General features: G+C 37.5%; 1 protein-coding gene across 2 annotated transcripts in view; it reads left to right on the top strand.

Annotated features, from left to right (window-relative positions):
- GFPT1 (glutamine--fructose-6-phosphate transaminase 1) overlaps positions 1 to 26,954 on the top strand; it is a 67,060-nt gene that overhangs the window by 21,816 nt on the left and 18,290 nt on the right. Inside the window, exons 3-12 of one of the 2 annotated variants that reach the window (XM_080686439.1) lie at positions 45 to 152; positions 5,340 to 5,465; positions 9,635 to 9,693; positions 13,806 to 13,940; positions 16,119 to 16,180; positions 16,593 to 16,672; positions 16,870 to 16,923; positions 20,871 to 20,976; positions 23,556 to 23,719; positions 24,787 to 24,882. In XM_080686439.1, the coding sequence (XP_080542565.1) occupies positions 45 to 152; positions 5,340 to 5,465; positions 9,635 to 9,693; positions 13,806 to 13,940; positions 16,119 to 16,180; positions 16,593 to 16,672; positions 16,870 to 16,923; positions 20,871 to 20,976; positions 23,556 to 23,719; positions 24,787 to 24,882 (990 nt within the window). The remainder of the gene's footprint in view (positions 1 to 44; positions 153 to 5,339; positions 5,466 to 9,634; positions 9,694 to 13,805; positions 13,941 to 16,118; positions 16,181 to 16,592; positions 16,673 to 16,869; positions 16,924 to 20,870; positions 20,977 to 23,555; positions 23,720 to 24,786; positions 24,883 to 26,954) is intronic. The other variant, XM_080686440.1, reaches the window with a different exon arrangement.

A 26,954-nucleotide genomic window follows, 5' to 3' on the forward strand; every position in this document is an offset into this window, starting at 1 on the left:
TAGCCAGTTTTTAAATCTTGCTATTCTGCCTTTTGATGATTTAGGTGTGGGAGTTGATGGAGGCAATGACAAAGATTGGGAAGCAAATGCCTGCAAAATCCAGCTCATTAAGAAGAAGGGGAAAGTAAAAGCACTGGATGAAGAAGTTCACAGTAATGTACTTAGTTTAGTTTTTGTCCCCCTCCCCCTTTGCTTCCTTCTCCCTTATCAAATTACCATTTTTTTCCCATATTTTAGGGCCCATTTAGTGATTCTTAATATTGAAGGGAGGGGAGAAAAGTAGTTTTGTTATTGACTGTACTAGTTTTAAAATATACCTGAGCTTCAAAAATGATCATATTAATTAGGGAAGGAAATTAGTTAGGTCCACTGCATTTAGAGCAAAATCAGTATTCTAAAATGAAGTAACCACAATTTGGGAGGAAGGGCCTTTCATAGGACAAAAATAAGGAAGGCAAGTTTGTTGATGGAATGGGAGATAGTCCTTTTTTTAAAAATTTTTTTAAAATTTATTTTACTTAAAAAAAAAGTGTTTTTATTTATTTCAGAGAGGAAGGGAGAGAGAGGTAGAAACATCAGTGTTAAGAGAGAATCATGGGTCAGCTGTCCCCTGCACTCCCCACACTGGGGATTGAGCCTGCAACCCAGGCATGTGCCCTTACCAGGAATTGAACCATGACCTCCTGGTTCATAGGTTGATGCTCAACCACTGACCCATGCCAGCCAGGTGGGAGAGAGTCCTTTTAAAAAATTTTTAAATTTATTGGGGTGATATTGGTAGCCATAGAGATTGTTTCTACATTTTGCTGCAATGAATCTTGTCATGGCTCCTTGTCTACAGTATTTCTTTCAAGTATATGACCAACAGGGTATAGGCATCTCTTTTATAGACAATGCCAGATTGCTCTCCAAAGTGATTAATTTTGGATAATTAATACCAGTAAGGGAATGGGATAATAAATTGTAATGACAGTGAATGAACATATGTAACTCTTGAAATAAGGGCACTGGACCTTTCTTTCATTTGAAAGGAGGGCACTGTATCTGGTTCTGCATGTGGGGACCTGGAGAATTACTGGGAACCTAATGTTGAGTGAAAAAAGCATCCTGCAATGTAGGATATAGAAGGAGTAGAACCATTTATGTTGACATTTGTTATCTCTGGATGTAGGTATTTGAGTCTTTATCATTGCCTGCAAATTTAAATGTTTGAACTATTAAAATAAAAAAGAGAAGGGTGACATCTAAGAAAAGGTATGAAGAGGGCAAGCCTTGGACATGAAGTTGGTGAGAAGACAGAAGATACAAGTAAGAAAATTATTGAGGGGTTACAGCTAGGTGAAGGCACAGGGAGAGAGTTAACCTTTATAGGAGTTGAATGTAAAAGAAAAGCTAAGAAGGAAGGCCAAGAGACATATGAAAACCTGCTCAAAGTCACTAATCATCAGAGAGATGCAAATCAAAACAACAATGCGGTACCATCTCACACCTGTCAAAATGGCTATTATCAACAAATCAACAAATGACAAGTGCTGGCGAGGATGCGGAGAAAAAGGAACCCTTGTGCACTGCTGGTGGGAATGCAGACTGGTGCAGCCACTGTGGAGAACAGTATGGAGTTTCCTCAAAAAACTAAAAATGGAACTCCCACTTGACCAGTGATCCCACTTATAGGAATATATCCCAAGAAACTAGAAACACGAATCAGTAAGGATATATGCACCCCTATGTTTATAGCAGCACAATTCACCATAGCTAAGATTTGGAAGCAGCCTAAGTGCCCATCAGCAGATGAGTGGATTAAAAAACTGTGGTACATCTACACAATGGAGTACTACACTGCGGTAAAAAAGGAGTTCTTACCATTTGCAACACCATGGATGGAGATGGAGAGCATTATGCTAAGTGAAATAAGCCAGGCAGAGAAAGATAAATATCACATGATCTCACTCATTTGTGGAATATAATGAACAACATAAACTGATGAACAAAAATAGATCCAGAGACAGAGAAACATCAATCAGAACGTCAAACCTCAGGGAAGGTAGGGGAGGGTGGGGGTAAGGGGGAGAGATCAACCAAAGAACTTATATGCATGCATGTAAGCCTAATCAATGGACATAGACAACAGGGGGGTGGGGGCATGAATGGGAGGTGGGGGTAATGGGGGAATAAGGACACATATGTAATACCTTAATCAATAAAGAAATTTAAAAATTGAAAAGAAAAGCTAAGTTAGACAGTTATGAGGTAAGGAGAAAAGCTTAGTAAAGTGGAAACAGAAGGAATATAGGTAGAATTGAGGCTTAAGGAGAATAGAAAAGATGTCATGAATGCCTGGGGAATTGAATGGCCTATCAGCTTAATGAATAAGGAACATGGGTCATGTTTCATAAATGGCAACAGTGAAGTAAATAGAGTTAGTAATTAGTATGAACTTGATACGAATTTAATTTACAGATTCTTTTTAAAGACTGTCCGGTGATACTTGCCAGCATGTTGGGGGAAATACTGCTTTAATTATAGTTAGCTTAAAAAACTAATTAGATGCTTTTATTACTTGCATTAGCTTGTTAACTAGTGATAAACAGTATTCTTTACTTTTCTGGAGGTCATTTATTAGGTCACCTTAATTATTCAGAACACAGGTAAGCCAGGAAAAAATGCATTGATGATTGTATCTGTTTATTGATGGAGCCATCCAATAAAGATTTGAGTATCTGCCCTATTTAGCTTTTAGTGCTTACAGTTCAAAGATAGTAAGACAAGCTGCTGCTTTTGTAGAACTCAAATTCTGATGGAAGCCAGATTGACAACATCATAAATGTAATAAATAGTGCAGTAGAGTTTACCATTGTGTGTTTTTTTTAAATATGTTTTTATTGATTTTTAGAGAGTGAGGAAGTGAGAGGGATAGAGAGATAGAAACATTGATTGGCTGCCTCCTGCATGCCCCTTACTGGAAACCGAGCCTGAAACCCGGGCATGTGCCTCCACCGGGAATTGAACCGGTGAACTCTTGGTTCATGGGTTGACCCTCAACTGTGGAGCCACATCGGCTGGGCACCATTGTGGTTTTAATTTTAGGCTCTGGAGTAAGCCAGATTTGGGTTGAAATCCCATCTCTACTTACTATTCACTGTGACCTTTGGTAGGCAGATTTTGTGATCTCTTTGAGCCTCAGTTTTTTTTAATCTATAAAATGGAGAAAAAGGTATGAAGAGGGCAAGCCTTGGACATGAAGTTGGTGAGAAGACAGAAGATACAAGTAAAGAAATTATTGGGGGGTATATGAAATCATATACCCTCCTCACAGAGTATTCTGAGAATTCAATAACAAAGTATACTGAGAATTCAATCACAGAGTATTCTGAGAATTCAATAACAAAATGAATACTTACTGAGTATCTATTATATACCAGCCACCATTCTAGGCCCTGAGGACAAAACAGAACAAGGTAGGCAAAACCCTCTGCCATGATGGAGTTTACTGTTTAATGAGACGGGCAGACAAATTTATAATGTTAGGTAGTGATTAGTGCTATGAAGAAAAAGTATAGTAGAGGTGACATTTGAGCAGATACCATGTGATTGTCTGAAAGAGGGAATTCTGGGCAGAGGGAACACCAAGTGCAAAGACCCTGTGGGGGCTTGGCTACCGTAAGGATGAACGTCAGTGAGGCTAAGGCTCAGTGGAGGAGAGTGGCTGGAAATGAAGCTAGAGAGGTGGCTGAGGGCTAGGTCATGTAGGATCTTAATAATGATGGATTTTACTGTGTGTGTCATGCGAAGCCATTAGAAAATTTTCTGTAGGGGAGTGACATGATCTGACTTCGTTTTGAAAGTATCACTTTTGTTGGTGTGCAGAACTAGATTGTACAGACGGATGACTGGATACAGGGAAACTAGTGAGAATTCTGTCTAAGTAGTTCAGGTGAGAGATAGTGGTGGTGTGGGTCACAGTGATGAGGGGTGGGAGATGAGGCTAGAAAGGTAGATAGGGGTCAGATATGCAGTACCTTATATGCTATGAAAAGGTATTGGGGCTTTATTTTGAGAAAATGGCTCTCTGGTTATATGTTAGAATTTGAGGATCTTTTTGCAAATCTCTGTGACTAGGATGATTCATATGTGCATACCACTTTTTAAAGCAATGGAAGTCTGTTCAAGGATTTTAAATCTTATTTTTTGATCAGATTTGTATTTTAGAATGACCTCTCATTAACCAGTATAAAAACCACAAAGACTATGCTAAAGACTAAGCTAAAGTGCATGGATGTTCAGAGTTCTGAGCAGTTTATTCCTAATTTAGCAGTTTATTCCTAATTCTGATAAGCTTTGTTATCTGATAAGTTTTAGCTAAATGAATTTTATATTTGGGAAATTAGAAGGAGGGCATTACTATTAAGTAACTAGAACTATCCTTTTTTTTTTTTTCTCTTCCCCCGGAAGAAGCAAGAAGAGAGAGCTCATAGGAAAAAGGAATCAGAATAGCTGCTTTTCAAGATCAAGGAGCACCAGTTTATAACCCCATATTTTCAGTGTTACTCTGTTCACAAGAACCTATTCTTTGATTTTGGAAGCTCTTCATAATTGCAGTTTATATTGTGATATATGTTTGGGGACCAAAGAAATGATAGTCATAAGGCTATGTGGCACTGAGGAAATGAATTTATTTTTACATGTCTAATTAAAACAGTACAGATTATTTCCAAAATGAAGATTAAATATAGATTTTAAAAATCACATTCACTCTCTTTGTCCTTAACTCCTGAGTGTGAAAATTTTTAAGCCTCCAGAAATGTTGAAAAAATAGTACATTAACCACCCATATATTTCTTCTATCTTTACCAATTGTTAACATTGTCACATTTGCTTTATCTTTTTTTTTTTAATTGACATTAGAGAGAGGAAGGGAAGAAGGGAGAGAGTGAGGGAGAAAGAGGGAGAGAGAGAGAGAGAAATTTTGATAGGTTGCTTCCTGCGTGTGCCCTGCCAGGATTGATCCCATAACCTGGATATGTGCCCTGACCAGGAATTGAACTCACTACCTTTTTGGTGCATGGGACAATGCTCCAACCATCTGAGCCACACTGGCCAGGGTGCTTTATCTCTTTGAATACATTTTCTTGGGTTGTTATTGGAACCATTTGTTCTAAATATTTCAGCTGCATCCTGCATTAACTCCTCTAAATCTTTTAATTACTATTTTGAGTATGCTTGATCTTCAGTTTTAATAATTGTATATTCCAGGTAAATAGTGCTATAATAATTACATTGAAATATAGTGTTATCTCTACAGCATGATTTAATATTGGAATTTTTCATTTTATCTTCAGAACAACAGGATATGGATTTGGATATAGAATTTGATGTACACCTTGGAATAGCTCATACCCGTTGGGCAACACACGGTGAACCCAATCCTGTCAATAGCCATCCCCAGCGCTCTGATAAAAATAATGGTATGGACATAAAAATGCTTTGGAATAATTGTAGAGGTTCAATAATGGGAAAAGAATGGAAGCTCTTAAGTTTTCATCATTTTAATTTGGATAATTTCAAACATGTTCATATATAGAGAATATATAGAACCTGATGCATCCATTACCCAGCCTCCACATTTATCAATATCTGATCAGTTATGTTTATCCATAGCCCCTACCTAGATTATTTTGGAAGCTAGTAGATATTGTATAGATCGATATATCACAGATAGCTAGATATCATAACATTTATTTTGTAAATATTTAAGAGTGTATCTCTAAAAGGATTTAGTAGATTGGTGTGTCTCGTAAGAGACTTCTCCCTTTCTCTCCCTTTTTCTTACAGTTTACTCTGTCCTATAGAATTTTCTATAGTTTAGATCATGTTAATTGCATGCATCCTGTGGGTCATTTAACATGTTTCTCTGTCCATTTTATTTATTATAAATTGGTACAGTGTTTGTTTACAACTGGAGGTATATAATTGTTAAATGATAACCTTTGAGGTTGAAAGTTTTTCTGAAAGAAAGGGTTTATTAGCCATAAGCTAGCCAGAAAAAGGACCAGTTTCTGGGACATAACAGTTTAGACCACCATCAGCAGGGCTAGTTGGGAAGACAAATATGCCCGCCTTCCTGGGATTGATGGGGTTCTTTTATAAGATGATTTTGGAGAAGAAAGCTGTAAGTTGTTTCGAAAGAATTTACATTGGCTATAGATAAGGGAGGTGGGAAAGGTAAAGCAGGGCTGGTTCTGGGATAGGTGTATGGTAAGGAAGAAGTGTTTGTTTTTGGATTGATTGTGGGCAAGAGTCCAGAAAGTTTATGCGTAAACAGGATGCGGTGCCATCTGGTGGTGGCTATTCTCTCTAGTTAAGAACTGAAATAGGGGCCTAGAAGTTGATTCAAAGTTTCAACATACATTAAGGAATGCTAGCAGTCTTTTGTTTGTTTCTGTTCCTGTGTCTGTTAACTGATTAACTCTCCCTGCCTCTTCTTCCCACCTTCTGACCTACTGTAATTTAATTTAGGACATCTCAGAATTTCTTTTCTTGTCATAATGTTGGATGTTTTTCTTTGTATTGTTAGCAGTCATTGATTATCATTGCCAAGATTAATTATTTCTTTAGGGGTTTTAAATTGGTGATAGTCTAGTACTATCATTCCTTCTTCATTTATTATCTCAAATACTTCCCTATAAAGAGAAACTTCTCCATATCAAATGCTTGGATACCCTAAGGTACAGAGCATATAGGAAAGTCAGGATTAATGTTTTATTCCCACCCCCTCATGTACCATTTTTTAAAAATGAAGTGGTTCATATGTTCTAAAATGAATAATGAGTTCTTTTTAAAATTATAAAATCATGGATTTAAAATATTTCATATGTTTCAAAACACTGAAGTAATTGTCTATATTGATACACAAAAATCTTTGGCCATTGGGAACTTATTTAGTTGGCTTCTGAGTCCTTTTGATGTGACCCCTGTAGGCTCAATAGTCTTTGTTATTTTCTGGTAGGCCAAGATGTTCCACGTTCCTCTACTCCTGCCCCATGCTTGGAATCTGCCGTTTCTCTAAGGAAGCCCCAGTTCTTTTTAGTGGAAATGATACTTAAAGAATATAAGCCAAGTCCTAGAAGCGTTCATCACACATAGGTCTTTTCAGTGGGCAGAGCTAGGAGATACACATACCTGTGTGTGTGCACTTGCACACGTATAAATTTAAAGATAAAACAACGTAATTTTACACTAACAATTCTAATTCAGATTCAGGGCAGTAAGGTTTTGACTTTAGCTGATTGATCTATGTATTTTCTTTTATTCATGCAGTTCTTAACATCAGTAACATACTTATTTGTCTGTTACACGATATACATAAAACAATCGTAATACCAACACTACCATAAGAATATATTTACTGTTTGTTAGTTTTTCTTGTTAATTTTTTGTCCTTAGGATATATCTCTTTAGGGATATATAATCAAATTTCTGTGTTTTAGAATCACTTGGAATAATCCTTCTCTCTGTAGTTGTGCTACCAGCTGGATACAGCATTCTGTTAATACATTTTTATTTTGAGTTTTAGGGATTGATTTTTCAAATGAAAATATTTTCAAATGAAAAGGCATGTTAAGCTCTGGCTGGTTTTGCTCAGTGGATAGTGATGGCCTGTGGACTGAAGGATCCCAGGTTTGATTCTGGTCAAGGGCACTTACCAGTGCAGCTGCATGTAGAAGGCAACCAATTGATGTGTCTCTCCCCTCCTTTCCACTCTCTCTAAAAATCAATGGCAAAATATCCTCAGGTGAGGATTAACAAAATAAAAAAAATAAAAAAATAAATAGGCATGTTAAAATAAGTCTAGTTTCTATCTTATTTTTTTTATTACATCTTTTCCTGGAGATAACCATTTAACAATTTTTTAAAGAGTCTATTCTTTTGTTTTTTTAAAAAAGAAAATGGAGTCCTGACCAGGTAGCTCAGTTAGAGTGTCCTCCCGATACAGCAAGGTGTTGTGGGTTTGATTCCCGGTCAGGGCACATATAAGAATCAACCAGTTAATGCATAAATAAATGGAACAACTAAACTGATATTTGTGTGTGTCTCTCTTTCTCTCCCTCTCCCTCTCCCTCTTTCTCTTCCTTCCTCTCTCTAAAATTAAACATCTATAATAATAAAAGTACAATATGCTAATTAGACCGGACGTCCTTCTGGACGAAGCCGGGGCTGTGAGGGAAGCCTGGGTCCTGGGTGCCTGCCAGAGGCCAGAGGGAAGACTGGGTCCTGGGTGCCAGAGGGAAACTGGTGCCGGCAGCTGGGGGAAGGAAGGCCTACTCTTGCATGAATTTCATGCATCGGGCCTTTAGTTAAATAAGTAAATACATACAAAGGTATGTGTGTGTATATATGTATGTGTGTATACTAGTAAACATCCCTTTTGAGATATGATTGTGTACTTTAATTAAGAAGCTGCCATTTTAGGTTTCTATGTTTCACATAATTATCATTGAATCAGATTAGAATGCTAACAACCTAACCTCTCAAGCGTTTAATTCTGACAAGGCCTTTATAAAAAATATTCCTAGAAACATATCTAGATTATATTTTGAGAATTTGGCTTTAATTAAGGCTTTATGTCAGCTGTTAGCTATTTATGATTCTCTGTGTTCTAGCATTAAAAATATTTAGTTTTTTTTTTTTTTGTGGTGGTAGTATTTTGTGGTATTGTTTTTTTATTTCTTAAAAAATCTAGTGAAAATGCTTATTTTATTATCTGGGTTGTAATGCATTTAGTCCTGACATTTAATGTCAGGTCAAAGTGTCATATTGTTAAGTATTTTAAAAGCATTTTTATAATTTAATAAAAAATTGAATTTATGGTAATTTCTCTCACATGAACTTTAAATGATAAATTCATATTAGTGGTCTTCACATTGTCAGTAGCTACAAATAATAATAATGTCAACTCTTGATTATCCATTTTTACATTCTTCAAAGTTATTTTATAAAGATGAAAATTATCCCACTATCATGTGTATTTGATGTTGGAATTCTGTTTTAACATTTATTTATCACTTAGGAATTGTCTGGACCTCAGATAAATAGATTTAATTATAGAACAGAATAATGTATGGTTTTTCTTATTAATTTATTTAACTTTTTAGTTCTTAAGTTCATTTAGTGTAATCAGATAATTGTATTAGTTTGAAAGGTTTCTCTTTAAATTTAGGAATGTTTTATGCATAAGAATGGATGAACAAAGAAGTGAGAATAATAGTTATTTAGTTCAACCCTCTCAATTTGCAAATGAGCACATATACCCAAGGAATTTGCTCCTTTCACATGGTGACATTGGGTTAGTAATTTAGCCACAGCTGAAATTGATGACTCTAGACCCCAGCTTATTGTATATCCCCACTGTACCCACTTCCTTGGCACTCTTTGCTTCCACTAAGCCACATAAGCTGTGCTGCTGATCTACCTGAGGATAATCTGGTAACAAAAAGTAGATACTACTTGATTACACCTTGAAGTATAGCATGTGACACATTTTTTGACTTTTGAGAAAAATCTCTTAACAGTAATGGCTATTTATAATGTTTACTAGACCTATAATTTTGGTCATTAATTTCTTTATCTCTTTTAGAATTTATTGTTATTCACAATGGAATCATCACCAACTACAAAGACTTGAAAAAGTTTTTGGTAAGTAAATTGGCCTAAAAAGACACCAGCGTTTGACAATACTTCTAATGAGAGCAGTGAGGTTGTTTGTTGAGATGTGCAATAAATACTATCTAGGTGTGATCAAGTAATTCCTAAGATAGTTTCAAGGGTATGGTGGTTTATTGGACTTTTCTTTTTTGACAGTGGAACATTTTTGTTCCTTATATGAAAAGGAAACAATTATTTGGCTTTTTTATGAATGATCCAGAAACTCAACTAAAATTGGAATTTTGGGGGTATGTGTTTTGCATTAAGAGAAACCTTGTTTGCCATTTTAAAAAGATTCTAGGATATGTAAGAGGAATCAGAACAGATTAAATGAAGGTTTTATGCCCTAAATAGCTATGTACTTACCTAGTAATGATCATGATGATGACTTTCATAATGGCTTCTCAGGTCTGTCCAACTGAACTTTCTGTAGTGATGGAAATTTTCCATATGTGTACTGTCCAATAGAGTAGCCACTGTCCACATACGGCTATTGAGCTAGTATGACTAAGGAACTAAATTTGAAATTATTTCATTTTAATCCAGTGGTTGGTAAACTCATTAGTCAACAGAGCCAAATATCAACAGTACAACGATTGAAATTTCTTTTGAGAGCCGAAAACCGACTTCTGCGCATGGGCCACGAAGTTTCAGTCGCACTGTATGTGTGTGCCCGCACGTGGTATTTTGTGGAAGAGCCACACTCAAGGGGCCAAAGAGCCACATGTGGCTCGCGAGCCGCGGTTTGCCAACCACTGCTTTAATCAACATAAATTTAAATAGCCACATATATCTAATGGCTATAGTATTGCATAGTAAAATATCATTGTTAAATAAAGAATTATCATATACATTATGGGATTCGTTTTTATTTTATATATTTTATATTTTAATTATTTAAAATTTATTTAATTCATATGTGGCATATAGATTTATGTAAATATATTTTTATTGATTTCAGAGAAGAAGGGAGTGGGAGAGAGAGATAGAGACATCAATGATGCGAGAGAATCATTGTTTGGCTGCCTCCTGCACGCCCCCTACTGGGGATCGAGCTTGCAACCCAGGTGTGTGCCCTGACTGGGAATCAAACTGTGACCTCCTGGTTCATGGGTTGGCACTCCACCACTGAGCCACATCAGCTAGTTTGTTTATTTTATTTTTTAAAACTTTATTGTTGAGTATATTACAGATGTGTTCCCCCCGCCTTCCTTCCCCTCATTGTCCCCCTCCACTCAGATCCACCATGCCCCAGGCCTTCACCACCCTATAGTTTGTGTTCATGGGTAATGCATGTATGCATGTAAGTTCTTTAGTTAATCACTTTCCACCCTCCACCCTCCTCTTCCCTCTGAGATTTGTTGGTCTGTTCCATGTTTCTGATTGTATTTTATTCATCAATTATTTTATTCATTAGATTCCTTGTTCATTTATTTTGATTTTTAGATTCACCTGTTGATAGATAAGTATTCATTGCCATTTTATTGTTCATATTTCTTACCCCTTTTTTCCTTCTTCTTAAAGAAGACCCTTTAACATTTCATTAATACTCATTTGGTGGTGATGAACTCCTTTAGCTTTTTCTTTTTTTAAAAAAAAATATATATTTTATTGATTTTTTTACAGAGAGGAAAGGAGAGGGATAGAGAGTTAGAAACATCGATGAGAGAGAAACATCGATTCAGCTGCCTCCTGCACATCTCCTACTGGGGATGTGCCCACAACCAAGGCACATGCCCTTGACCGGAATTGAACCTGGGACCCTTCAGTCCGCAGCCCGACACTCTATCCACTGAACCAAACCGGTTAGGGCTCCTTTAGCTTTTTCTTATCTGTGAAGCTCTTTATCTGACCTTTGATTATAAATGATAGCTTTTCTGAGTAATCTTGGTTGTAGGTCCTTGCTTTTCATCACTTTGAATATTTCTTGCCACTCCCTTCTTGCCTACAAAATTTCTGTTGAGAAATCAGCTGAGAGTCGTATGGGTGCTCCCTTGTAAGTAACTAACTGCTTTTCTCTTGCTGCTTTTAAGATTCTCTCTTTGTCTTTAACCTTTGACATTTTAATTATGATGTGTCTTGGTTATGGGCCTCTTTGGATTCATTGTGCGCTTCCTGGACTTGTATGTCTTGTTCTATCACCAGGTAAGGGAAGTTTTCTGTCATTATTTTTTCAAATATATTTCCAATCTCTTGCTTCGTTTCTTCTCCTTCTGGCATCCCCCTGGTGTGAATGTTGGTATTTTTGAAGTTGTCCCAGAGGCACCTTACACTATCTTCATATTTTTAGATTCTTTTTTCTTTTCTGATTGGGTGTTTTTTGCTCCTTCATTCCAAATCGCTGATTTGATTCTTGTCATCCTCTACTGTTGATTCCCTGTAAATTATTCTTCATTTCAGTTAATGTATCCTTCATTTCTGACTTTTCCTTTTTTATGTCGTTGAGGGTCTCACTAAGTTCCTTGAAGTTCTCATTGAGTTTCTTAAATATCCTTTGAACTCTGTATCCGGTAGTTTGCTTGCTTCCATTTCATTTAGTTCTTTTTCTTTTCTTTCATTTGCGACATGTTTCTTTTTCTCTGCATTTTGGCTGCTTTCCTGTGTTTGTTTCTATGTATTAGGTAGAGCTGCTATGTCACCTGGAATTGTTAGAGTGGCCTTGTGTAGTATATGTCCTGTAGAGCCCAGTGGCTCAGCCTCCCCAGTCACCTGAGCTGGGCACTCTAGGTGTGCCCCTGTGTGGGTTGTATGTGCTCTCCTGTTGTAGTTGAGCCTCGATTGCTTTTGGCATCACTGGAAGGGATTGGCCCCCAGGCCAATTGGCTGTGCAGACCAACTTTCACTACAGAGGAAGAGCTGCTGTGCAGGAGACACCCTTATGGAGCAGGACTTGCTTTAGTGGGGCTTTGGTGCTCACCAAGTCTGCCCCTTGAGTATGTCACTGGCGGATTGTAGTAGGCTATAATCTGGCATGGTCTGAAGCTGACCACCGGGTACACTGGCTCTGGCGTCTCTTGGGAGGTGCAAAGTCAGCTACTGCTTGTGGCCTGCCTGGGGACACCCGTCAAGCTATGGAGTGATCTGCAGATGGCTGCTACTTGTGTTGGGCTTGGAGGTGCCCAGGAGAGGCCAAGGTGTGAACCAAGGCAGGCTGCTGCTATTGCTAGTTCTAGGGCCACTTAATGAGAAGTATGGGGCATATTGAGGCCAGCTGCTGCTTGTTTGAGAGATATTAGGAAAGTCTGAAGCCTGAGCCAAGAGGCCATTTATATGGAAAAGCCACTGCAAACAGGTTGGATGAGCACGCAATTTGGGTGGGATGGGGTCTCAGGGAATCACCAGGGTGGGGCGAACTTGTGGGCCAAGTTGATGGATACTCAGATATGGCAACTGTCTGTTGGAATGGTGGCAGAGAGGTCTTCTCTGCACCTCTGCCAGCATTTTTGTTTGGGATAAAGCTGCCCCCAGTTCTTGCCCTGGTGCCAGACAAATTAGTTCCTCCCATATGTCCTGAATCCTTTCAAGTTGCTGCCCCAGCGCTGAGTTAGAGTAAGTCTGTGTGTGGGCCTTTTAAGAGGAATTGCCTGGGACTTCAGCAACCCAACTGTGCCACAATCTCCACTGGTGTTTATAGCCTGAAGTTACAGAGACTTCTCTTCCCAGGGTCTGGTATGGGCTGGAACCCTTTGCACCTCACGAGGAACCTCTGCATAAGCCAAGATATTCCTCCTGATTTAAAAGATGCCACATATGGATAGTGGATCATCCCTTTCGCTTCTGCCCCTCCTACCAGTCTCATTGTATCTTCTTCTTTAATTCTCTAATTGCAGGACTTCCATTCAGCCAGATTTCAGGTGGTTATTCTGTAGTTTAGTTGTAATTTTGATGTGGTTGTGGGAGGAGGCGAGTGCTGTGTTTACCTATGCCACCATCTTGACTTTGCTCCTGTTAACCTTAATTTTGAACAGTGGGTAATGGGGTATGGTGGTCAAAAGGATTAGAAATTGATTAGTGAAATTTTTGAGGAAAAAATTCTGTAGATAAGATTTGGATATGATGAATATTTCCTTAAATGTGTCAATTTTTTTTCTTTCTAATTACAGGAAAGTAAAGGCTATGACTTTGAATCTGAAACAGACACAGAAACAATTGCCAAGCTTGTTAAGTACATGTATGACAATCGGGAAAGTCAAGATACCAGTTTCACTACCTTGGTGGAGAGAGTTATCCAACAATTGGTATTAAACCACACTTTTAAAAAGTTATTTTTTAATTACAGTTTTCACTCAATAGTGGTTGGGAAATCATATACTTTACAAAGTGTTCCCCCTGATATTTCCAGTACCCACCTGCACCATGCATAATTATTACAATATTATTGACTATATTCCCTGTGCTGTACTTTACTCCCTGGGACTATTTTGTAGCTGCCAATCTGTACTTCTTAATCCCTTTACCTATTTTACCCAACCTACCTCACCCCTGGCAACCAACAGTCTTTAAACCATCCTTTTAAAGATAATTATTGCAAACATTAATCATAATATGTCTTTTTTTTTATAATATGTCCTTAAAATTAAGTTTGAGAAGCAGGAACTATGCTAATTTTAAAATATTTTTGGCTTTTACTTTCCATATATAACTTTTCAACCTGAATAATTTTGAGGGATTGTTGTTCCACTGATGAACCCTCCTTTCCCACATACTTAAAATTCTACTCCGTTCACTGTAATTTTGTGTTAGGGGAATTAAAAGTAACCTAAAATCAGTTTGTCCAAAAAGTATGCATGCACACACACACAAACACATACAAACCCATACATACCACACACAAACATGTATACAGTATACATAGGCATGGACTCATCATTTTCTTGCTTCCTGTCAGGTTAGTTTCAGTGAAATGTACACTTTTTATTCTGGGATAATGTTTGCTTGTCTCTGAGTCAGTCTAGTCAACTCCTTATTTTTCCTTATGGGGACTTTTCCTTGGCTCTGTGCCTCTATAGAAAAGTATTTTCCAGTCCAAGAGAAAAGTGGTATTCTTTTTGATCCCATCTAAATTGCCCTAAATAAAGATTAAAGATTCACAAAAGTCCAAATGCATAGTGATTTCTACCTCCCTTCCCCACTCATAACTCTAGCTTTCCCATTTAAAAGCCCTTTACTTCTCAATGAAGTTCCAACCTTCACTGCCCACCTCCTCCCATCCTCATGATGTCTTCAGTAAAGGAGGAGACAGAAAGATAAAGAAAATAGAGGTCCATTCCTTCCCTTTACTCCAGGCAGAGTAGTGTGCCTTCCCAGTCTTGTCTTGTTTCTACTCACTGTATAAACCAGTTTGTGTTCTATATTGTTTTCTTCCCTTTCCTACCTCATGTTCCTCTTTTATTCATTCTTGATTTTTTTAGGCCCTGTCCTTGAGGAAGTTGGATAGAGGGGGTGGTATGATGTGCATGTTAATAATTGTGATAGTATATATTTATCTCCAATATCAAGGTAAAAAAGAGTGTAAGTTAACTGGTATAAATGGGTTTTGGGTATTGAACTTGGGTCCTTTCCTAATTCTATCTTCCCTTTATTAATGTACTAGAGGCCCATTGCACGAAGAGATTGGTGCAATAGGCCTTCCTTCTCTTGACTTCCAGCACTGGTTTTCCTCCGGCACCTGGGACCCAGGCCTTCGCTCCGGCCGGAGTCTACAGCAAAAATGAAGATGGCAGACTCTGGCCGGAGTCTGCAGCGAAGACGAAGGGGGTAGACTCCAGCCGGAGTCTGCCATCTTCGTCTTCGCTGCTTTGCTGCAGACTCCAGCCAGAGTCTGCCATCTTCATCTTCGCCTTCACTGTGGCCAGAGTGCCACTCCTGTAGATCCCTTCACCCCCTGCCCTTCCTCTCATAGCAGGCGTCCTGCCCTTCCCAGCTGGGAGGCCGCCATCTTTCTCCTAATTTGCATATTCCCTCCTGATTGGCTGGTGGGTGTAGGGGAGTGATGGTTAATTTGCATGTTTCTCTTTTATACACTGTAGATAGTATGGGAGATATGATTTATTTATTGAGAAACATTGGTAGTATGTTTGAATTTTTTATAGTATTTTCAGCTATGAAAACTCTGGAACATTTTATTGATATAATTAGACCAAGAAAAAAAGATGTGTTTTATCCATTAAAATGGTCTGTTTTGGAGCTATTATCTATTGAGCCTATTTTAAGAGTAAGCTTGTTTAAAAAGTGGGTCTTTGATACACCAAAGCTCAAGAGGAAGTGTCTGCCTAAAATTTAGACTCATTTATAAACTAGTGCTAAAAGTGGTTATGTAAACAAAGTTTCTGTGGTAAAGCCAGTATGTATTAGACATTTCACATTTGATAATTGATAATCATATGTATTGCTGACTCATTTTTTTCCCTCCATAGGAAGGTGCTTTTGCACTTGTATTTAAAAGTGTTCATTTTCCTGGCCAAGCAGTTGTCACAAGGTATGTATAAATTTAATAATGCCTAATAATTACATGTATTTTGAAACTTTTGAATTGTAAGCTTATCTCTGTACACTATAAATGTGCCTTCACCATAAAGGCCTGTATAGCAACTACTCGGTTTTGCTCTTGTAGTGTGAAAGCTGCCTTAGAAAGTATGTAAAAGAATGGGCATGGCTGTGTTCCAATAAAAAATGACAAACCTGCTCTGTGGGTCAGATTTGTCTAGCTCTGTTACTGAATATTTTTTAAAAAATTCTGTTTATATTGATCTGTTGTTATATCTGAAGTTGAGCTTGGAGGGAGAATTTAAACTTTATTTGAAGAGTGTTCAGTCATCACATTTAAATTTTATATCATTAATGTGTGGTTTATAAAAATGGTTTAATTCTGTGTAATTTTGTATTAACAGACGAGGTAGCCCTCTGTTGATTGGTGTACGAAGTGAACATAAACTCTCTACTGATCACATTCCAATACTCTACAGAACAGGTAAACACTGTTCCTACATCATGCCATGGGTAGAATGTATAAATTGAATGCAGTAGATATAAAGAATTGTTTTCCTTAAATTGAAATAAATGCCTCTTTGGTCACATCCACTCATATATAGTTCTGTCTAGACATGAAAAGTATTTGTTTTGTGATTTCTCTGACAAGTAGAATTTTTTTCTGTTGTATATCCATAGCTAGGACTCAGATTGGATCAAAATTCACACGGTGGGGATCACAGGGAGAAAGAGGTGGGAAATGCACTGCATGGAGGGGGAGGAATCTTATCCTGTTTTGTTCATTCTTTACTAATTCTTTGTTCTTGGAGTGAATGAATGTGCTGGGCCTCTAAAAATGTGCTTATTTTATGGGGAAACATATTTTGACATTTTTCTAATTTGCAGAGTATATTTTGTCTGTCTGCTTTTGGCATTTAGAAAACTGCTTTTAGTAATTCGTTTCTTTAAAGTCTCTGAGATTTGAAAAAAATAGTTTTTTTCCTTTGTTTTAAATTAAAGTCATGTAGGATACCGTATTATAACTAAGATGCCAAGATGGGGAAAAGAGCATTGTGTTCTAGACTACTATAGATTGGACTTAGTTGTAATTTGAATAATTCAGCCTAATTTTTAACTGACATAGTTGGTTTTAATGGTTTTTATTTTATGCATGACATTTTACTTTTAGATTTACATTCAGTATCTTGATTGGCTTTGTTTGGATTTGGAATTGTTCTTTTTTAATAAGTTTGAATTTTTTATAAGACTTTCAGCTATATAAACTCTGGAACATTTCATTGATATAATTAGATTTTTAAAAAGATGTGCTCTTTCCATTTGCTTATTACTAAAAGTAAATTTAGGAAATTAGAACCTATATTATTAATGTATAATTCTTGATTTCTTTTTTTTTTTTTAATATATTTTATTGATATTTTACAGAGAGGAAGGGAGAGGGATAGAGAGCTAGAAACATCGATGAGAGAGAAACATCGATCAGCTGCCTCCTGCACACCTCCCACTGGGGATGTGCCCGCAACCAAGGTACATGCCCTTGACCGGAATCGAACCCGGGACCCTTCAGTCCGCAGGCCGACGCTCTATACACTGAGCCAAACCGGTTTCGGCTAATTCTTGATTTCTTGAAAAAAAATTAGCAAAATACTCTAAACCTATTCATCTTTAGATTGTAACTGCTTTCACTATTTTATCTGTAGCAGATAAAAGTTCTGAGATGTTAGAATTTTTTATCTTCCTCATCCCCCTCCCTCCCTTTTCAGAAGAAAAACTAGTCTACCAGTGAGAGTACAGATTTTGAATCCAGAGTTCCAGATTTCTGTTAATAATTCTGCTGGGTATACATTACCCATATATTACCTTGTACATTGTTTTAAGCTGCTTTTAGAAACAATGGGAAAACATTGGCTAAGGTTTTAAAAAATTGGAGAAAACATTTATCACGGGACAGATCTTTTTGAGGTCAGAGTTTATGTTTTAGTAACCCTTACCTCTCTAGCTCCTAATAGGTAGAGAGTGTGCTGCTCAACAGAGTTTAATTTAAAAAGTAGGCCTCTTATTGAAGAGGCTGTGTAAAGAGGAGAACCCTGAACTGGCTTTTAGGCTTTTACTATTTTCTCCAGGTGACAAAATAAAGTGGATGATGATAATTGTATTCCACTTAAATGAAATCAGGATGAGAGAATATAGAAAGATGTTTTATAGATTTTAAGAGTCATATAGGTGTTAAGTAGTAATGTTCTTTTCATTTAAATTGGTAATGATACCTTAACTTATTCTAAATATTGTGATTATATCTTGTTACTTGAAGACTGAAATAATCAATATTTGGAGAAAGAACATGTATAGTGAAACTCGGCCCCCTTAGTGCATTTTATAATCAAAGCTGGTTGTGTTTATTTAAAAAAAATGTAGGTGCTGGGCTATCATTTTGCCTATTTAAAAAAAGAAAGATGTTTTTATTGATTTTAGAGAGAGGAAGGGAGAGGGAGAGAGAAACATTGATCAGCTGTCTTCTGCATGCCCCCTACTGGGGAACAAGCCCGCAACCTGGGTGTGTGTGCCCCTACCAGGAATCTAACCAGTAACCTCTCTGTGCATGGGACGATGTTCAACCAAATGAGCCACACCAGTCAGGACTCATTTTACCTATTTCTTGATTCACTTTTTATTATTATTGTAAAATATATTTTTTATTGATTTCAGAGAGGAAAGGAGAGGAAGAGAGAGAAACATCAATGATGAGAGAGAATCATTGATCGGCTGCCTCCTGCACACCCCCCACTGGGGGTCGAGCCCGCAACCCAGGCATGTGCCCTTGACCGGAATTGCAGGCTGACGCTCTACCCACTGAGCCAAACTGGCTACGGCTTGATTTGCTTTTTAAAAGACAATAAAGCTCACTTTTTTTAAAAAAATATATTTTATTGATATTTTTACAGAGAGGAAGGGAGAGGGATAGAGAATTAGAAACATCGATGAGAGAGAAACATCGATCAGCTGCCTCCTGCACACCTCCTACTGGGGATGTGCCCACAACCAAGGTAAGTGCCCTTGACCGGAATCGAACCTGGGACCTTTCAGTCCACAGGCCAACGCTCTATCCACTGAGCCAAACCGGTTTCAGCACTCACTCTTTTTTTTTTATGTAAAATTTTCTGAGTTCTGTCAAATGCAAACAGGTGTGTAACCACCACCACAGTCAGATATAGAAAAATTCCATCCCCCAAAAAGTTCCCTCCCACTGCCACTTTGTAATCAACCCTGGTCCCCATTCCCAGCCTCTGGCAGACACTGATCTGTTTTATCTGTCTTGAGTGTTACCTTTTCTAGAATGTTACCTAATACTTATTTTTTGAAGTACAGTATCATTTCTGCTATTGAATTTAGATGGGAAGAGCTATTTGGTTTTCATGCCTAAACCTCACCAAATAATCATGGATTGTGAAGAACTTTGGATGTGTGATCCTAAGAATAATTACTTCCAAGTCTTCATAGACATGCATTTTAGAGGGTTAACACAATATGAATTTTTACAAGTATATTTATGATCTTGTCTAGTCATTGTGTCCATAGGTTATACGGTTACTATGTCCTGATTTTGGAGAAAGGTTCTCTTTTGTCTCTTTGACATTTATATAGCCTTCAATTAATAGATTAAAAAATATATTTGCTAATTTGTCAAATTTCAGTATGCTTTCCCATTTTGACTTTAGCTGTGAATGGGCAAAAAGGAAAAAAAAAATCTTCATCAATAACTGACAAATTAAGTAGAGATGTCAAAATTCTAAAGTGCTGGAATAAAGAGGATATTGTCAGTGCAAATGGACCGTTTCTCATTTTTTCGAACTTAAATGTTAGAGAACTCAATTTTAAGAAAGAAGAAGTTCTGGGTTTATAATATTTTCATTCCTTATTTGTTAGAGTTTTAAGTATCTTTGTTTTGTTTTTAAATTACAGTTAGTGGAAACTATATCTTGATTTGTTAGGCCAATTTACTATTTTTTTGTTTTTTTATGTTTTTTATTGATTTTAGAGATAGAAGAAGGGAGAGAGAGAAAAAAAGATAGAAACATCTATGGGAGAGAAATGGCTGCCTTCTGCACACCCCACACTGGGGAACGAGCCCACAACCCAGGCATGTGCCCTGAGTGGGAATCGAACTGAACCTCTTAGTACATGAGTCGATGCTCAACCACTGAACCACACCAGCAGGGCACAAAATTATTATTAAAATCTAGAGAAGTTTTGGTATGAGATAATAAAAATTATGCCACTTGTCTTTATTATTATTTATTACACAATTTTGGTATTTTAAATATAATTTCATGATAAGTTTAAGTATACAAACTTATATGTATTAATTCCATATATATATACTTTATTAGAAACGAGTGATATTAATAAAGTATTTTGATTTTTACATGGAAAAGAAAGATTAAAAACATTTATATTGTAGCACAGTTATCTGCCACGCTCTCTTTGATAGTTGCTATTTCACTGTACATGCTTTGTCTGTTTTTCTTCTTGCATGGAAATAAGTGATCTTTTTTTTCAGCATTTAAAGTTGCCGAAATTACTTTGTGTTGCTATGGTTTTTTGTTGATTTTTCTAAAAAATTATGTATATTTTTATATTGGCCCTGGTTTTCTACATGCTTACCTATTAACTCTGCGCTCTAGGCAAAGATAAGAAAGGAAGCTGCAATCTCTCTCGTGTGGACAGCACAACTTGCCTTTTCCCTGTTGAGGAAAAAGCGGTGGAATATTACTTTGCTTCTGATGCAAGGTGAGTTCCCTTAGTTGATTCAAAGAGAATTTGTAGTGAAACTTGTGATGCTACAGGAAACCAGAAAGTCATTTTGTATAAATGTGGTCATGTTGAACAGGAGAACTTTGTTAATTAAGAAGGTGACCTTTTTTTGGAGATGGGTTCTAAGAACACATTTTCTTTCAATTCAAAGCACATAGATCAATAAAGAAAGGATAATAAACCTTGAGACTTTTTCCAATGTATTTATCCTGAGCTCATGTATTTTTTTCTCCTTTTTTAGGAGCCTTATCTAGGTTTTATAGGGAGGAGAGATTTTTAAAAATTTATTATTCATTGATTTGAGAGAGAGAGAGAAATAGAAACAGTGACTTCTTGTTCCATTTATTTATGCATTCACTGGTCGTCTCTTACATGTGCCCTGCCTGGGGATTGAACCCACAGCCTTTGCGTATTGGGACAATGCTGTAACCAACTGAGCTACTCAGCCAGGACAGGATGAAAGATTTTAGATTGGAGTGTGAATAGTTTAGTATCCCACCAATTATAGGAAAGTTGCTAAACCATGTTACTTTTAGTCTAATGTAGATGTTTATCTTTTTTAATTCAGAAGTAATTGGTAACATAATCAGTTTTACAAAGGAAATAGTACTAGACTATGTGAGAAAATGCAGTGGGATGCTTAGATGCATTTATAAATGAAATACTAATAATCCTATATAATAAAAGGCTAATATGCAAATTGTCCCCTCGACCGGGAGTTCTACCAGGGGGCGGGGCCGACTGGCCAACTGCCTGTGGCCCCTTCCCTCATCCAGCCCCACCCCCGATTGGCCCCCCCCAGCACCCTGATTGTGGCCGGGGCTGGCTGGCCAACCTCCTGCGTAGCCTCCCCCCAGCTGGCCCTGCCCAATTGTCTGTGATCGGGGTAGGCCGGCTGGACCCCACCTGTGCACGAATTCATGCACTGGACCTCTAGTAATGGATATAAAATGGAATCATTCAAATTGCTAACAAGTATTTGAGTCACTCATTGTGCCTGAAAGTAGGGGGATCTAAAAGTGAAAACTGATGGAGTTTGCGACTTTAGAGAATTTATTATCTCAGTGGGAAAACAAGCTTCAAGCTTAAGTGTGTTCTAATTTTTATAGGTGTGTAGTCAGTGCTAAGATGTGTCATTGCTGTCATTAAGTAGGTTTGTTACAGAGTTGACAGTTATAGCTTAAATAAATGAGGTTGCAGAAACATCTCAGCCTTTTTTTTACTCATTCACTCATACGGTCTTAACTGCACACTAGCAAAGCATGTACTGTGCTTAGGAGATAATGGTGAGTAAAAAATATTACTTGTCATTAAGGAGCTCTTTTTTTATTTTTACATATTTTTATTGATTTCAGAAAGGAAGGGTGAGGGAGAGAGAGACAGAAACATCAATGATGAGAGAGAATCATTGATTGGCTGCCTCCTGCATGCTCCCTACTGGGGATCGAGCCTGCAATCCAGGCATGTGCCCGTGACCAGAATCAAACTGGGGACCCTTCAGTCTGTAGGTCGATGCTCTATCTGCTGAGCCAAACTGGCTAGGGCAAAGAGCTCTTTCTTAACAGAGAAGACAAATTTTAATCAATAGTCCCACAAGTGTAGAATTCCAGCTGTGATGTATTACAGAATGCTTATAACAGGTGACTTACCCTCATGAGTAAATTTCTTTAAGGGAATGATGCTTGAAATGAGAGTTAAGGAGATATTAGGAGTTAAATAGGTGAAGAGATGGAGGGAAGAACATTCATTCTCTGCAGATTGATCAGCCTGTGAGAGTTTGAGATGGGTGGGAGTGTGGGCTGGAATAGAGGTGGGAAGTGAGGCTAGAGGAGGTGGGTAGGGGTCACAGTTATGCATTTTGTTGATTTCCTAAGAGCCAAAGGGAAGCAGTCATGTGGTTTGCTGGATGAGGGAGAAATCCTGATTAGAGTTGCCTTTTGATATCCATTTTAGCAGAAATGGACAGTGGATGGAGGAAGATTGGAGGGAATGTGGGTGGACAAGTTAGGAGGTTGCTATAGTAATTCAGCAAAGAGTTGATGATAGCTTGAATTGGTTTGTGGTGGTGGACATAGAAGCTTTGAGAAATACTTAGGAGTTAAAATTGGAGTACTTGGTGATGGATAGAATGAGGAAGAAACAACCATACTTTCTTTCAGATCTAATCTAATTTGGTTTAGGTTGCTGCATAGAGATTCTTTTATTCATTGTCCACAGCGACCACCCCTCACCCTGACTTCCCTGTGAGGAATGGCATCAATAACCAGAAAGCTATCAGAAATATTGCAGGATGATAGAGTTTGTATTTTTTTCTCTTTTTAAATTTTATTTTTTAAATATAATAATGTTACATGCAATAAACATTAATATTTCAAGAAAAAAAGGATTTCAAGTATAATATTACCAAAACTGTACTAATATAGTATGATATCACAAAAGTTGTAGGAAATAATTAAAAATCTGAGTTTGTATTTAAATTTGATTTTTGTGTTCAATGATAGTTTTAATAATCATCCTTGATTATTGATTGTAATATCTCCTTGAATGTTTTATAGTGCTGTCATAGAACACACCAATCGCGTCATCTTTCTTGAAGATGATGACGTAGCAGCAGTGGTAGATGGCCGTCTTTCTATCCATCGAATTAAACGAACTGCAGGAGATCATCCTGGAAGAGCTGTGCAAACCCTCCAGATGGAACTCCAGCAGATCATGAAGGGTGAAAGTTTTATCATGTTATAGCTTGGTGTCCTTATTGGAAAGGGTACATTCTACTTCCTGTCCTAGTGTAAAAATCTGATAACACAGTGCTGAGCGAAATTGTCCACATGATTAGTGAAGGGATAGCCCCAGGAAAGAGATGATTCTCTGAAGAAATTATCTGTTAGTTTTATAATAGTTCTCCTTCAACTAATCCATGTTTTTTTTTTCCTAACATTAAAAAGAGATTATTTAAATAGTACTTGAAATTTTTAAGATGCTTTATAAACATAGTTTGTGTTCTGTCCTTTATTCCTTTCTTATTCTCCCTGTGCTTCAGTTTTCTTATATATATAAATTGGGGATAATAGGTTCTTCCTCATTAAGGATTAAGAGAGCTAATATATGTAAAGCCCTTAGAATAGTGCCTGACACACTTAATGAACCCTACGTAATGTTTGCTGCTCTTATCTATTACTAGAGGCCCAATGCATGAAATTCGTGCAAGAGTAGGCCTTCCTTCCCCTGGCTGCCGGCACCGGCTTCCCTCTGGCACCCGGGACCCGGGCATCCGGAAGGAGGTCCGGTCTAATTAGCATATTACGCTTTTATTATTATAGAATAGATAATTATTGTGATTATGGCTTTTATTCTCCTTTCTGGTGGGGTTGTAGTGGGAATAAAAACTAACACTTATTATGTAACAGCTATGTGTCAAGTCCTTACTGTATATGTCCATACTACAATGCTATGAAGTAGCTGCTATTCTTATTTTACAGATTAAGGTATTTCCTCAGGGTCACTTAGCTAATAATATCCTTGATTCAAACCTAGGTTTGAATCCAAAACTTAAGCTTGCCCCACTTCCCTGTTTATCTGTAACTGCATATTTTACATGATTCTTTCTCCTTGTTCATTTTTCTTCAGATAGGGTAGAATGTCATATATGAGCATTGTCCTCTATTGCATGACCTTTCGTTTCATTTCATTTACTAAGATTATGTCAAAGGAGATAGATTTTCAGTTTTGTACAAATTTGTTATTCTTTGGCTTTTTTTTTTAATGATATAATTTATATTCCTTTAGGAAACTTCAGTTCATTTATGCAGAAGGAAATTTTTGAGCAGCCAGAGTCAGTTGTGAACACAATGAGAGGAAGAGTCAACTTTGATGACTATACTGGTAATTACATATGAATTATTTTTTTATTTCAAAGTCTGTGGGTGTTGGCATTGACAACCTGAAAGTTTTATTGTCCTTGATAGCATTATAGAATATATGGCTGTCAGTCATCTGTTTTTTTGTTTGTTTAATATATTCTTACTGATTTTGGAGAGGAAGGGAGAGTGAGAGACAGATAGAAACATCAGTGATGAGAGAGGAACATTGATCGGCTGCCTCCTGCACGCCCCACACTGGGGATCGAGTCCGAAACCTGGGCATGTGCCCTGACTGGGAATCGAATCATGACTTCCTGGTTCATAGGTTGACACTCAACCATTGAGCTTCACTGGCAGGGCATCCCTGTCATTCTTGATCATAATCTGAAATACAAGTCTCTTTGACAGCCTGTCTGCTTTTATACTGAGTCATCTCCAAACTGATTTGCCTTTGTGCAACCTTTACCCACCTTCTTAGTGTTATTTCCTTTCTTCCCAAACATTTTTGCTACACACCAAGGTCTGTGGAAGAACATTGTAGGCAAAAGTACACGAACAGGCTTGGTCTAGTGCAGGAACAGCCAGAGGGTCAGTTTGGCTGGTGTGGCATAGGTGAGAGGGGAAGTATGAGGAGATTAGGTCAGAGTTAAGCAGGAGACAGGGCATGTAGAAACTTGAAGGCCATAATAAAGGGTTTGGATTCTGTACTAAGATACTTGGGAAGCCAGGGAACCTTTTTGTTGTTTTATTTCCCACTTTATTAATTTTTAAAATAAAGAAATATTATAAAATGAAGAACATAAAATTATTCAAAAAATAAAAAGTAAAAACATATACCTTGGTTCCATATTTTAGCCTATTAAAGTAGAAAAAAAATGGTGGGGAGATGAAGAACAGGGACAAAGTAGGCAGATGGATGGTGGGTCAGATATAGGAGGATGCTTCCCGGGTGTGCACATCTGTCTCCTCAGCCAGACTCTGAACTGTCTGAGAGCTCTGGTTGCCACACAGTATAGCCTTGGACGTATGTTCGCTTGATGGGTGCTCAGTAAATATTAGTTCAATACTTGAATGATTCTTTTTTTTTTTCTTTCTTCATCTTTATTTTATTTTTTTTTCTTTGAAAATGTTTTTTTTTATTTTTTTATTTATTAAGGTATTATATGTGTACATATCCTACCATTGCCCCCCCCCCACCCCACTCCCACACATGCCCCCACCCCCCAATGTTCCTCATCCATTGGTTACTCTTATATGCATGCATACAAGTCCTTCGGTTGATCTCTCATTTCCCCCACCTCTCCCTAACCTTCCCGTCGTAATTTGACAGTCTGTCCCATGCTCCACTGCCTCTGTATCCATCCTTTCGTTCATCAGTCTATAATGTTCTCTATTATCCACAAATGAGTGAGATCATGTGGCATTTTTCTTTCATTGACTGGCTTATTTCACTTAGCATAATGTTCTCTAATTCCATCCAGGTGCCTACAAATGGTAATAATTCCTTCTTTTTTATGGCAGCATAGTATTTCATTGTGTAGATGTACCATAGTTTTCTGATCCAGTCATCTGCTGACGGGCACCTAGGCTGTTTCCAAATCTTAGCTATTGTAAATTGTGCTGCTATGAACATAGGGGTGCATATATCCTTTCTGATTGGTGTTTCTAGTTTTACTTGAATGATTCTTGAATGAAAATTTCTCACAGGTAGAAAACCAGCCTTGTGTAGAAGGGTTCATAGATAAGGTACTCTTAGAAGTTTATATACATAGAAGGAGGACAGACTCATCAAGAGGATTTTAATATCAGATTCATTTTTTTAAAGAATCACTTTAAAAGGTTATTTTGGCTGTGTGTGGAGAACAAGCTCTAGGAAGTGGAAAACTGAGGGGAGAATAATTAGAATGTTGGTCTCATCCAGGGGAGAAATGTTAGACTGGGGTGATGGTAGTAGAGGTATGATTTGAAGGTGGAGCACCTAAGACTTGCTGGTAGAGTGGATGTGGAGAAGGGATAGGAGCAATGGGGATGACTCTGACATTAGGTGAATGAGATGGAAAAGACTGAGAGGAGCCCTAGCCAGTTTGGCTTAGT

This window comes from Plecotus auritus, assembly GCF_963455305.1.
Source record: "Plecotus auritus genome assembly, chromosome: 8".
Taxonomy (NCBI): domain Eukaryota; kingdom Metazoa; phylum Chordata; class Mammalia; order Chiroptera; family Vespertilionidae; genus Plecotus; species Plecotus auritus.